At 39.5% G+C, this 14112-nt stretch overlaps 1 protein-coding gene and 1 pseudogene across 1 annotated transcript in view; both read left to right on the forward strand.

Moving 5' to 3' along the window:
• Nucleotides 1-13487, forward strand: part of ANXA10 (annexin A10) — a 98930-nt gene extending 85443 nt beyond the window's left edge. Inside the window, exons 7-12 of the mRNA XM_038559158.1 lie at nucleotides 4213-4266; nucleotides 4362-4455; nucleotides 5125-5220; nucleotides 7574-7632; nucleotides 11022-11144; nucleotides 13178-13487. Of these exons, the coding sequence (XP_038415086.1) occupies nucleotides 4213-4266; nucleotides 4362-4455; nucleotides 5125-5220; nucleotides 7574-7632; nucleotides 11022-11144; nucleotides 13178-13246 (495 nt within the window). The 3' untranslated portion in view covers nucleotides 13247-13487. The remainder of the gene's footprint in view (nucleotides 1-4212; nucleotides 4267-4361; nucleotides 4456-5124; nucleotides 5221-7573; nucleotides 7633-11021; nucleotides 11145-13177) is intronic.
• Nucleotides 520-2968, forward strand: LOC102155191 (annotated as a pseudogene).
• Nucleotides 13488-14112: the final 625 nt, after the last annotated feature.

The raw sequence follows: 14112 nt of genomic DNA on the forward strand, positions 1-14112 counted from the left end.
AAGGCAGTTAAAAGTATGGAGAGCAAGATCATGGGGATAGAAATTGTTGGGCTGGGCATGGCGGGTGGGTTGCAATATTACAGAAGTCAGGGTAAATCTCATTGAAAAGAGGAGATGTGAACAAACATCTAGAAAGAATGTGTCAGCAAATGAATGATTAATGATAGGGCATTCCAGGCAAAGAGAAAAATTAAGGAAAAGTCCCAAGGCAAGGGAATGGCTGACGGTTGTGAAGAACAGCAAAGAGGCCAGCTGGTGCCACCTGAGCAAGCCACGGAAACGTGTTGTAGGAGTGGTGAGTAATGTCAGGAAAGTAGCAGGTGAGGGAATTAGGTCAAATCTGCAGCCTTGTAAGGACTTTCATTTCTGTTGTGAACAAAATGGGGAGAGGAGACTCGTTCCTGGATTTTGAGAAGAGAAATGATTATATGATTTTATGCTTTAAAATATTCACACTAGATGCAATGTCAGGGAAGAAAGTAGGGAGACAGGTTAGAAACAAGCCTGGATGAAAAAAACATGGATGCGAGAGCAGCAACAAAGTCCAGATACGATGTTAGTCTGGACCCGAAGGAGAGCTCTGGCAGTGATGAGGTGCCCAGATTCTGCATGTACTTTGAGGGTAGTATCCATATTATTTCCTGAGGAGTTGGATAGAGGATGTAAAGTAAAAAAGAAGGGGAAAATATTAGCTTTTTTAGTCTGAGCAATAGGAATGATGGAGTTGATATAAACTGAGATCTGGAGGGTTATGGATATAGGAGGTTTTTGAGTTGAAGGGAGACCTGGAGATAGATTTTGAACGTGTTGCATGTGAAGACGTTGGGCTGCCAATTGGAATATATGTACCAGAAATTCCGATGTTAGATCTGAGCTAGGGATGTAAAATCAGGTATCGTTACGACATAGAATGTAAAGCCACGTGGGCAGCTAAGATTAATAAGGGAAGGATTGTAGATGCAGACAAGAACAGGACTAAAAACTGAGCACGATAACTTTCCAGTATTAAGAGATTGAAAAGTAAAGGCGGGACCAATACACAAGATTAGGAAGGAGTAACCCAGGGGGTAGAAAAAAGGAGAATGAGAGTGTAGGATCCTGGAACCCCAGTGATGGAGGCATAGCCAGGAGGAAAGAGTGAGCATCACATCAAATCTTACTGATGAATGAATGGATAAAGAAGATGTGGTTTATGTATACAATGGAATATCACTCAGCTATTAGAAATGACAAATACCCACCATTTGCTTCAACGTGGATGGAACTGGAGGGTATTATGCTGAGGGAAGTAAGTCAGTCGGAGAAGGACAAACATTATATGTTCTCATTCATTTGGGGAATATAAATAATAGTGAAAGGGAATATAAGGGAAGGGAGAAGAAATGTGTGGGAAATATCAGAAAGGGAGACAGAACGTAAAGACTCCTAACTCTGGGAAACGAACTAGGGGTGGTAGAAGGGGAGGAGGGCGGGGGGTGGGAGTGAATGGGTGACGGGCACTGGGGGTTATTCTGTATGTTAGTAAATTGAACACCAATAAAAAATAAATTAAAAAAAATAAAAAAAATAAATCTTTAAAAAAAACAAAAAACAAAAAACAAATCCTACTGATAAGTCAAATCAGATAAAGACTATGAAGTACCATAATAACTTGGTTATTAAAGAAAGGGCATATATTCATAGAAGACATAGCATATTTATTGCTTTCTGTCATTTGTTACTTGAGTAAATTAAAACCATAAGACACTGACCAGAGGATATTCTCTGAAAATGAGTTCTTTAGGCTAAGGAAGAGTATAGTAACCAAATCTCAGGCCAGATATGGCACTGAAATTTTTTTTAAAAAATCATCTTTTTCAAAACAATCAGACCTTGAGAAATTCACTTAGTATCTGTAAACTCATTTATTTTTTATCTTCGAGATAAGGGGCCAAACCATACAACCCCTAAGCTCCCTCCACCTCAAGACTTGTGCAATTTGAAAATAACTCCCAAAATTCTACCACTTAATGAAATGACATTCACATTTAAGTGTTGTCTTCTAGTGTTGCCCATCTATGTAGAAAGCACACTTGTATACAAAAATACACAGATTTTAAAAATAAGAATTTGATGTGTGCATTCTTAGTCACCTGATATTCCGTAGTGGGTCTGGACTGTGAGCAGATACACAGCGAGCAGCTACCCAACAAGGATTTTATCAAGTTTCCACAGGACCATGGTTCAGATTTGTTTCTTGTGGAACAGAATTTATTAGGAAACATTAAAAATGTGACTAAGACAGCTAACAAGACCCATCTGGTTACAGCCTATGACCATCTTTTTGAAAATAAGCATTTCAAAAGGTAATGAAAGGATGAGTATAAAGTGGCTATAAGCAGTGAAAAATGAGAAGCTTAATGAAGATAAATCCAAGGAAACCACGTCTGAAGAGACTCTGGATGAGGCTCCACCAAAACATATAAGATCTGTTCTTAGATATAAAACCAACTTCCCAAAAAGGGCAAAGTTGTTCACTGCTGGTTTAGAGGAACACTATAGGATGGGACTGGCTTTGATGCTAATATTCAAGAGTTCAGAGGAGAAGAAAAATGCCACACCTCAAAGTTTGCAGGTTGGAAAAGGCAAAGTCATCAGAGGATGGGATGAAGCATTTACTGGGAGAAAAGGCTCACCTGGAGATAGAAGGGGACAGGGCCTATGCAAAGGACAGCCTGATGCCAAAATTCCACCAAAGACAAAACTCATTTTTGAAGTGGAATTAGTGGATACTGATTGAATAGCAACGCTCCGGATATTAAGACATGGCCTTGAAGAAACGTATGTAGCTAATTAGAGCTGGTTACTATTGTGAGGGAAGAGTCAACTGGAAAATTCAAGAAGTTGGATATTCTTTACTCAATCCCCAACTTTTAGGATTTGTAATCCATTACAATTCCCTAAAATCTGAAACATTTTACTACATCTGTGTAAAATATTGGGTAGGGAGAACTGGCTTTCCCCTTTTACCTCATGTTGTAAACTAAAAGGCTCCATAAAAACCTATCCGGTGTCTTTCAAAAAAAGTTTGTACCAACTCCTCCTTAGGTGGACGAGTCTAGGTGATACACAACTTCTAAGTTATTGTTAAATAATAATAAATAATAATAATAATAAATAACAAGAGAGAGGTGGAGAGCCATGCGCGTGTGGTTTAGGAGATCTCTTTATGTGAGAGAGAGTCTCTCGATCATGAAGATATTTTCTGCATCTTGCTCAGCTTGGCTGTGGGGTGGTAGGTAGTTCTGGACAACTCTGGACACGTAGCTGACGAGAGAGAGACGTCCAGGGCATAAGCACTTCTCACCAGCAGCTGCCAAACCACGCGGCTGCTTAATTTATGCTCCTTTTTCTGTCTCATTTTGATCAGGGCCAAGTAACCGTCTATGATGGTTTAGCCTCATCCTCACTCTCACTGGAGGGGATTCTTCAGCTCTTTCGGACTCAGCCATTTCCAGAGTCCAAAAAGATGATAGCAGAAGCCACTGCATTCTCCGTGTTCTCTCTGCGTCGTTAAAAAGGAAAAAAGGAAAAGGAAAAGCTTTCCCTCCAGATCTCGACCCAAGGGAAGGGTTAAGTGAACTCTGTGATCACATGCCTCTCCCAACTTCTTCTCCCGCTTGTCATAGTCCTTGGAGACCAGAGTCTCCTGCTCTGGCTAGCCCTCCTGCCTCCGGGTTGCAATGGACATCTCTCCATGGGCGTGGGCCTGAAACATTTGTAAAGCATTCTTACTCCACAAAAGCTGGATTTCGTTATTATCTTATCGTTGCACATATCCTACTTGACAAGTCAGAGACTGAATATTATTAGCTCATGCATTCTCTCTGAGTTTTCACTCTGACCATGTTAAATCTATCTGTACTACCCACGGCCAGGCCTTGGGTGCTCAGTTCCACGGGAAGAAGATACTGTACAGAGAATCAGAAGAGAAAAATATTTCAGCATCTCTGAAAGATTACCGCTGGTGCAAAGAAAAGATAAAACCCACATTTTCAAAAAGGACCTGTATTTCATATTGTACTCAACAAATGTAGATGAACTCCAAATAATGACAGAATTTTCTCAGACTTTACCAAGGCACTTGGTGGTTCAAAGATTTGTGTCCCAATAATCCTATGTGGGTGGTTAATTGAGAAAACTCACAGAGGAAAACCTGTGCTTATTTTACAGGGAACCAGAGAGGAAGGATATACAGACCCTGCGATGGCTGCTCAGGATGCGATGGTGACTAGAACCAGATCTCAAAATGACTATGAAAAAAATGTGTTAAAATGGTCTGGGGTGTTTGGGTGCTACTTGCCAGCTCTGTGATGTTTCAGGTCCTGTGGGAAGCCTGCCAGCAGAAGACAGGGGAACACAAAACCATGCTGCAGATGATCCTATGCAACAAAAGCTATCAGCAACTCTGGCTGGGTAATCATTAATTAACTTTCTCTTCAGCCACTTAACTGATTGTATAATAAAAAGCAAGTCGTTAACTGGAAGGCAAGAAAGGGAAATGTCACAGACAAAGGAACTTTGAATTATGTGTATACAGACATGCCTCAGCTAATGACACTACTAAGGAATACAATTTTCTTCTGACTTTATTTTTTCCAATAACTGAATTATATAACCTTTAAATGTTGGATCTTTTAAATCATCTGTTTCTGGTGGAGAACTTACTCAAATAAATTAGCTATTTTCTCCTGGGTATGTTAAATGTTTTTGTGAAGAAAATAGAGTGAACATGGCTTAGCTAGTCCATTATAAATCAAGGAGATTATCATTAATGACATGATTTACATGAAGCTGCCATATTGGTCTTAGAGATACATTCTTATCAGTTTGTATGTTGTTTGACTTTTATACCTTTCTATTGCTTTTAGCTAAAAAAAACTGTTTTTTTCTGCATATATGAAATAGTATAAAAAATCTGTAAAAGCCTACTCCAACTCAGCCTGCACCCCTCTAGTTTATTTGCCTTCACTACTTCTAGCAATATAATCAATATTTATATTTTAAATTTATATTTAATATCTTTATACTAATATGTTTATAATATGTACAAAATCTCCTTTGAATTACATCAATCTGTTGAAGTTTTCCAGGAATTTCAGAATATTTCTGGGCAAGACATAGTAGATGCCATCAATGAATGCTATGATGGATACTTCCAAGAGTTGCTAGTTGCAATTGGTAAGTAATAATTTATTTGGTGTACAGAAGGCCTTTTATTCCACAATAAATGCTGATGAGCTCTGACCGAATTAGAGATGCATGAGTATGTTCTTCATTGAGTCACTTTCCCATTAATTTACTTAGTGAGGATGTTAACTCTGTAGAGGAGAAGTACATTAGCTACTGACACAATGCACTAAGCTGGCAAATTGTAACTTTAATAAACTAATACCCTCCCCTAAGAGCTGGTTCAACTTTCCTACTGGGAGACATTGAATTCTCAGATACTCCCTCCGATAACTGGGATCTCACATCTTTAAATTCATGTTCTACGTACTGGCTTCCAACCCCTTGTTAAAGAGCAGATTAATGCTAGCAACACGGCTTCCTTTTCTCCAAGAAGAGTTTTTTGCCATCATCTTTAGCACTTTGCCTTTAGGGGTAAGTTCTACCATAAACACAGATTTACCAAGCCGTTTCTCAGTAGTGATTTCTGCAGGCTTGTGAGAGAGACAGACATGCCTCCGTCTCTTTCCTAAGAAAAGATATCTTTCCACAGAGAGGAAAACAGTGGAGGTCACCCATAACAACTTCTCTCAAATTACCTATGCTGTACCTGTGCTGTGCTAGGACTTGACAGCCTACATCGTAGGAACTACAAGTGAAAGGTCTTTGTGAAATATCCCCGTAGAGTAATCACTTATATTTCTTCAATAAATGAATATTATGATTTTCCATTCCTAGAATGGCACAAACATACATGGGCATTGGAGAGGGTAGGTAACAGGGTTTTTATAACTTAGCTTGTAAAGGTGTTTTAAGCTAGGTTCCCATAAAAAGGTTTGGTGGGTTCTATGAAATCCTTAAAATAGTATACGATATATGAGTATTTATGTGTTTTCCTGGGAATTAAGTACATTTGTTTTGGCTAATTCTCAACATAGTTTAATAACCACGTATCATATCACAACTCATTTAGCAAACAAGGTCCAAGGAGGTTAACTGACTACTTCAGAGTCTATCAACTAATGAGCAACGAAGTTATGACTAGAACTCGTGTCATCTGAATTTCAAGATAACTTTTTCCACTGTAGACTGTACCACAAACAAAGCCGTGAGTGAGAGGAGATAGCGGACATGAGAAATACCAGAAAACAATTTAACTGATTCATTCACTTATTCAATAAACAGGTATTGAGTTACGTACTATTCCGGCCATTGAATTAGACATTGCAGATGAAACAGTAAAACAACAAAACCAGCAACAAAAGCTACTTCTCCTCAAGGTGCCGACATTCTAGCAGAGACTCAAGAGTACTATGAAGCTCACAGTTATTAAAAAAAAAAAAAAAAAAAAAGTAAAAGATGAAGGCGTAGTCTCACAGCCTAAAATTATCATTTGAACTACAGAGAAAACTCCACTGTGCTGATTTTTATTTTGGCCAAAAGTTATAACCTCACATATGTTATTCGTTTACTTATTAATTTGTTTACTTATTCAAATAAACACTATTGAATGGCAATAATCATCAACTGACCTCCAACAAGAACAACAGTTCACCGGGCTCTGAGGGGTTCTAATGCCACAATGGTTTTGAGTAGAAGACAGGATCCTAACACTGGTCCAGGCTCCTTATGGCCCATCCAGGTTTTCTTTAAGAGACCTCAGATTTGGGGCACCTGAGTAACTCAACTGGTTGAGGATCCGACTCTTGGTTTCAGCTGTGGTCATGACCCATGTCAGGCTCCACATTCAGTGGGCAGTCGGCTTGAGGTTCTCCTCCAAGCCTTGCCCTGCACTCTCCCTTCCCCCAATTTTCTCTCCCTCCCCCTCTCACTCTCTCTCTCTCTTAGGTAAGTAAATAAACCTTTAAAGAAAGAGAGAGAGAGGGAGAGAGAGAGAGACCTCAAATCTACTCATAAGTCTACGAGGGATTAAAAATAATGTTTGGGAAAATGAATCATTTGCATATTGTCACACAATAATAAAAATCTATAATAGTGGTGATAACCTGGGTCTCTTTGAAGTTTTATTTAATTTTCAGATAAAGAGGACGCATTTTTCTGTAGTAGGCTACGTGAAGGAACTAACAGATCACCACGGGGTAGAGATAGACTCAATGAAAACCTGAATGAGTCATTATAATATTGTTGCTTTACATTTTTCTATGGGTTATGGTTTTACCGCTATTCTAAATGGTGAAATTTTACTGTAGTGTGCAGTGAGGGGTCCCACACAGAACTCAAAAAGTATCACTCTTCCAAGATTTTAACAGAAAAAAAAAAAAGAAGTGTTCTCATTGTTTCCCAAATTCTGAAGGAAATATATATTGTCACTCTCACTGTCTTTGATTTCTCTGATTTTTCCTAGTTCTCTGTGTTCGAGACAAACCGGCCTATTTTGCTTATAGACTATATAGTGCAATCCATGTAAGTATGACCAACATATTTTTAAAACTTCTCCAGAAAATCATGTCTATTTTCTCAAAGCACTAGGTTTACTTTTATTATTTAAATATTTTTATTTAAATATAATTTAAATTAATTTAAATTTAAATATTATTTAAATATTTTTTGTTTGTTTCATTTCAAACAAAATATGCTCAAGTGAAAAAAATGTATCATACACTAAATGAGACCCACCAAACGAATGATGCTCTGCTCTCTCTCTGCATTGGAATGAGTTACCTGAGAAGCATGGCTCCTTCGGGACTGTATCCCCCAGGAGCTTTTCGCTCTTCTCAGCCTATGAAGAAACTGGCAAATCCAAATACTTTTATATTTTGCCAAAGACCCCACTTCAAGCTTAATGCAAGTAAAAAACATATAGTATCAAGCAGAAAATGTCAAAACATTATAAGCCCTTAGTAACAAATTGCTACATTTCTGAAGTTTAAAGACATGAAATAATGGCACTGGTTATTTTTAAACCTAAAGTGTTATTTAAAAAAAAAAAAAAAAACCTTAAAAAGAAATGGCTAGACAAGAATAAATTCTAAATCTATTTTAATAATTAAATGAGAATCTTATTCATAGTTTAGTGTGATTGCCAATCACACCTCCTTTGGTGCATTTATTTTTTAAAAACCAAGAGGTTTAAATTCATGAGATAATGCACAATTCACCCATGATGTGCATGACACATTTTTAGAAAAAAGAAAGATCCTGATACAAATCATTATACACATATTATAGCCTCAAAAGCTCAGTGAAAATTATTTTTTTTAAAAAATTAGTAATACGGTAGTTTTAGTAATCAGCATCCTGTCCTCAAAGTAATTTTTAGAGACCAACTTATTAAAAGTAGCTAGCACGCTGGGATAATACGATAATAGTCGAGACTATTTCTATCATGTATCTTGTAAAGAGTATTTTTTATTTATGTACAAGAACCAACCTATGTATCCTCAGAACACATATGCTCACAGCCTTCTGCTTCTATTTTATTCTATATGTTTCCAAGCAGAAAAAATTGACCTGATTTTAAAAAATTTTTAAGTAATGTATTGGTCAGTGCTATGGAATGATTTAAACAGTGTCCTTCTCCACAAACAGAAGTTTCACTTGCAAGAAAAAAAATAAAAAAAAAAAAGTTTCACTTGCGAATGATCCTGGGGAAGTAAGTGTAGTTAGTTACTCTGATGCCAAATTTGCCCAAGCTAAGGGGTACTTATTCCAATAATAAATAAAAATTCTATTCCTTCTGTGTGTGTTTCAATACAAAATTGAAGATACATGTACTCACAACTGGTTTGGAGGTAAAGAGGAAGATTGTACATTCAGGTAATTGAATTTTTGATATATGATGACCTCAAATGTAAAATATTGGTAAAGCTGTTTACACTACCCCTAACCAAAGAAAGTCTACAGAGATTTTTCTCTCGTGCCCTCTAAGTAAATGATATATAACTTAAATAAGGGAACTCGGGTGAGTCACTTAATTTAATCACCTCAAATTGTGAAAATATGGCTTAGAGGTCTATACACAGAACGTTTAGACATCAAAAATCTAATGCTCAAAAAAAATTTATATTATGCTCATTGGCCACTGGATGTCCCCATTACTCCATTTGGAAAGACAAATAGAACTTCGTTTGTAAAGTAATATTCTTTCCAGAGCTAGGATATAGAAATTGATTTTTGTATTTTTCAGTCCTTGAGTTTAAATCCAAAAATATTTCGAATGCTCAGAATTTTTATTTTTACAGTTTTTAATAATAGACCACAGAATAAAAACGTAACTGTTGTCTCACTCAGACATACCAACGTCCGTCTAACATAATTCTAAGCTCACCTCCTTCCCTGGGCTAGAATTTTTATCTAGAAAGAGCACATGATCGGACTTTTCTGCTATATCACGACGTGAAGGCGACAGTGTGAAGGTCGCTAGGCTACAAGTAGAAGGACCTATTTCAGGGTGAAAGGATGAGGCCCAGCATCAAGGCCGTGAGCCCGGAAATAGCATCCCTGAGGGGCCCGTGCCCAGACGCACCGTCCTGGCCAGTGAGGAAGCAGAAGTTTAAAGAGCATCTGGACTATAGGTAGAGGAAATCCATTCATTGACCTTAAAACGTCCACCAATGGGCAACAGACAGTCGAGGTCTGTCTAGGGTCAGAAAACCGGTCAGAGCGCCCGTCCTCAGCTCCCCGTCCGCCTTGAGAGCAGAGACAGGCCCAGGGCCCAGGGCCGCCACCCACCCCCGCTCTGGAGTCCCTCCGAGGGCCACTCCCCGGCGGCCAGCGGGCACATGAGCAGATGTCCAACGTCACTGGTCATCAGGGAAAAGCACATCACCAGTGCAGGGAGCCATCCCCTCACGCCCTCACGCCCTCACGCCCTCATGCCTGCCAGCCTGGCCGTCACTGCAAAGACAGAAGAACAAGCCTTGGTTGGCCGAGCTGTGCGGCAGAGAGAGGCCTCATCGGCTACTGGTGCGAATGAACCCTGGGGCAGCCAATGTGGAAACAAAGCATGGAGTTCCCTGAAAAAACCCAAAACTACAACCGCCATACAATCCAGCAATTCCACTTCCGACTGTTCATTCAGAGAAAACAAAAACACCGATTTGCAGAGGCGTGTGCATCCGTGCGCTCGGCGCAGTGGCCGGCAAACAGTCTAAGTGTCTGTCAGTAAGCAACGTGTCACACGCAGGCAGGCACATGCACAGGAATATGACTTAGTCATAAAATAATAATAGGATATTGCCATTGGCAAAACATGGGACATGGGTGGGCCTAGAGGGTATGAGGCTAAATTAAATAATTCAGACAGAAAAAGACCAATACTCTGCTATTTCATTTACGTGTAGATTAAAGAAGACGCAAACACACCCATGGCCACAGGACACAAGCTGCTGGTCACAGAGGGAGAGGGTGGGGGACGGCGGAGCCACTGAGGGGGATCAGGAGGCCCAAACTTCCAGTTACAAGGAAATAAATGGAGCCGATGTAACACGGCCTCGGGGACTCGGCAGCAATGTTGTCAGGATGACGCGGTGCAAAGCTGCCTGGTGAACACCCGATCTGGGGGCCCCTTGGTAACGCATAGACCTTGAACCACTAGGACGTACGAATAGGTAAGAGCGTGTCAATCGCACCTCCACGAGACGAATCCCTAGAGGGAAGGAGGCAGGGCACACACCCAGCACAGGGCACCAAGGGCGCGGGCGCAGGCGCAGGCCAGGTGCGGGGCAAGGCCTGGGCCCGGGCCTCGGGGCCCTGCAGGGTCTGAGCAGGAGGGCGCCAGCTCTGCCTTAGGTAGACTGACCTCAAGGCCCTGCTTTCTGATGTTTTTTCCTCTCCTTTTCTGTCTCTTTTAGGACTTCGGTTTCCATAATAAAACTGTAATCAGGATTCTAATCGCCAGAAGTGAGATAGACCTGATGACCATCAGGAAACGATACAAAGAGAGATACGGGAAATCCCTATTCCATGACATCAAAGTAAACCTCCTGCACGTGATTTGTTTGTGACCCACAGTTTAACCTTTTTGAAACTGAAATAAGAGCTTTCGTTTAAATGACTTCGTGCGAGAATCTAAAAAGTTAGCTCTTCTGGCCAGGATGGTCCGTGTCGGCACATGGCACAGCCTTCAAGGCCTCCCCGGGTAAACGAGGCGATGCCTTCACCTCAGCAGCAGTGTGTTTCCCTTTGATGTATTTTAAACAAAAATCGTTGATGGGTTCAGGTAGAATATCCATCGCCTCATGGCATGGTTGTGCCTTCTGGGACTTCAGTTCGAAGCATGAGCTGTGTCAGGAAGAGCACGGTTGGCTGTAAGGCCGCACGTAGTGGGAGGAGGCTTCTTCGGTCCGCTCAGCTGCCCCCTCAGAGGCACAGAGGGCAGGGCCGCCGGGAAACCCCACAACCGGTGACCCGGACAAACCCAACCTGGCCGCTCTGTGCTCTGGAACACTCTCCTCTCCTCTGTCCCTTCGGCCCCTGACAGCCAAGCAGCGGCGATTCAGAAGCACAGTCAGCCTCGCCATCCGATTCGCCCAACCTTTAGTCTGCATTTTGATAAGACCCAATAAAGAATTATTAGAATATAAGGACCGCCTATGTAATTTGGGGCACCCAACCTAAAATTAAAATATTTCACCTCTCATTCAAAAAAATCATAAAGAATTTCAGGATGAAATTCAGCAGAACGCTGAACCAAGGGACCTTTAGACTGTATCTTACCTTATTCTTCGCACGGAGAGCTAAGTGCTGTTACCTGTTCAAAGTGCTTTACACTGACATTTTCAGTGGCATAAAGTAGCTTTTCAGTTGATTAAAAGAGGGATCCAGAAGCAACTCGACAACCTAAGGACCAAAAGATCAGAAACACACACACACACACACACACACACACACACACCCCAAAGACCCTGTAGGGCTTTGCACAGCCAAAGTGGTTTCCAAAAGGAGGCATTGTGGCAGTTAAGAGAAATTTTATTTCTTTGTTTTGATAAAACCCTCCTTGCACCTACCTTCAAAACCCTAAGCTTTTAGTGGCAATGAATATTTCTCATTGAGAAATACATGTCCTAACTCATTTTCTAAATGAATAAAATAATTCTAATATAGATACCGCAACTCACCAGTCACCTCAAAGTCTGCATATAATTAATGTAACTTGACCACATTTAAAACAGTGAATTATAATTACATGACTTTGTGTGAGAGAACATTAAATATGATAGTTGATTTTTAACACAGGTTTTATAATTCCGTTTATTTATTTATTACTATTATTGTTTGGAAAAACTTAGAAACTGTAGAAGACCGTAAAAAGAATCATAAAAATTGCCCTTATTCTCCATCACACAAGATCAGTAACAAAATGTTAGATGCTATCTTTTTTAAAAATATATAAATATTGATATTTTACTACATAAAGGAATACTTTTATTGAATCATGGTATTCCACTGTTTGTTATAAAATACATAAACTACCCCACATTATTAAATATTGCTTTTTTTACTTTTTCACTATTATACAAAATGTCTATATTTTTTGGTGTAAGTTTTTGTGTTCATCAATAATTGATCATTTTCTTAGGCTGTATTTCTGGAAGTAGAACTACTGCATTACTGAGTACAACATTTTGAAGTCTTTGGAGGCATATTGTCAACTTGCCTTTCAGATTCTGAACTGATTTATAGCAATAATATTAGGGCACCTCTTTCAAAGTTGAGGAGAAGATTTAATTCTACTGTGAGTTATTCTTTTCATAAATACATATTAGAGTTCAATCAACTTTAGACGAACCCTATTGTATTGACTATAACCATGGTATTATTTTTCAATAACTTCCACTCGAAATAGTTCTCAGGACATACTAAATCTTTAGATGAGAAAGGTCAACAATTTTGGAAATGCTAATGGCCCATGGATCTTTCTCATAGCAGTTCAGAAGAATCATGCTTCATTTTTAGAAACACTAAGATATTTTATTTCAAATACATTGTTTTTGTTTGTTTGTTTCAGAATTTTGCTTCAGGGCATTATGAGAAAGCTCTGCTTGCCATCTGCGCTGGGGATGCCGAAGACTACTAAGTCAAAGGACACTGCACTCCTCTTCAGAAACATGTCAAAATACAGAGTTGCGATAAGTTTGCATCATTAGAAACATTATAGCAAAACTATAGAATCATATTTTCTTTTCTCTTTAAAATCATTGTAAGCCAAAGAAAAATCTATGGATAAAAGTACATGAGACTGGATTTGTACTTATCTTCGAAATCAGAAATTTACTGAATTGTGTCTAATGGAATAATAAAAATTTCACTGAAATATATTTTATTTATTTATTTTTAAAGATTTTATTCATTTATTCATGAGAGACACAGAGAGAGAGGCAGAGACATAGGCAGAGGGAGAAGCAGGCTCCCTGCAGGGAGCCCGATGTGGGATTCGATCCCTGATCCCGGGATCACGCCCTGGGCCAAAGGCAGACTCTCAACCGCTGAGCCACCCAGGCGTCCCCAAATATATTTTATTTAAATGTGAATTATAAATTCCCTACAAGAAAATCTACTTAGAGCTGTTCTTAGCACGCATGGGGAAAACACGGTGTGTAGCCAACCCCCTTGGAGAAATTTTCAAGATTTTCTTACAAATGCAATAAAGCTACAGTGAACGTCTAAAGCTGCCTTTATTTAAAAGAAAATGAAGCTATAAAACTGCAAGATGCAGCCAGGTAGACGCTTGTCAGGCGTAGATGTGTAAGAGAACCAGATGTGAAAATGGATGTCTATGTCTGTGTGGGAGTGCATACCTGAGTTGGGGGTTGAGGGTGAGTACATCTGACAACCATTCTGGTAAAGGCAGTTTATTTCTAGCCCATTTTTTAAATACGTGCACCTACCCAACCCAACATTTGCCCATGCAGTGTCATAAAAGTCATTGCTTATTGTTTTTGT

Source organism: Canis lupus, chromosome 15 (genome assembly GCF_011100685.1).
Source record: "Canis lupus familiaris isolate Mischka breed German Shepherd chromosome 15, alternate assembly UU_Cfam_GSD_1.0, whole genome shotgun sequence".
Classification (NCBI taxonomy): Eukaryota; Metazoa; Chordata; class Mammalia; order Carnivora; family Canidae; genus Canis; species Canis lupus.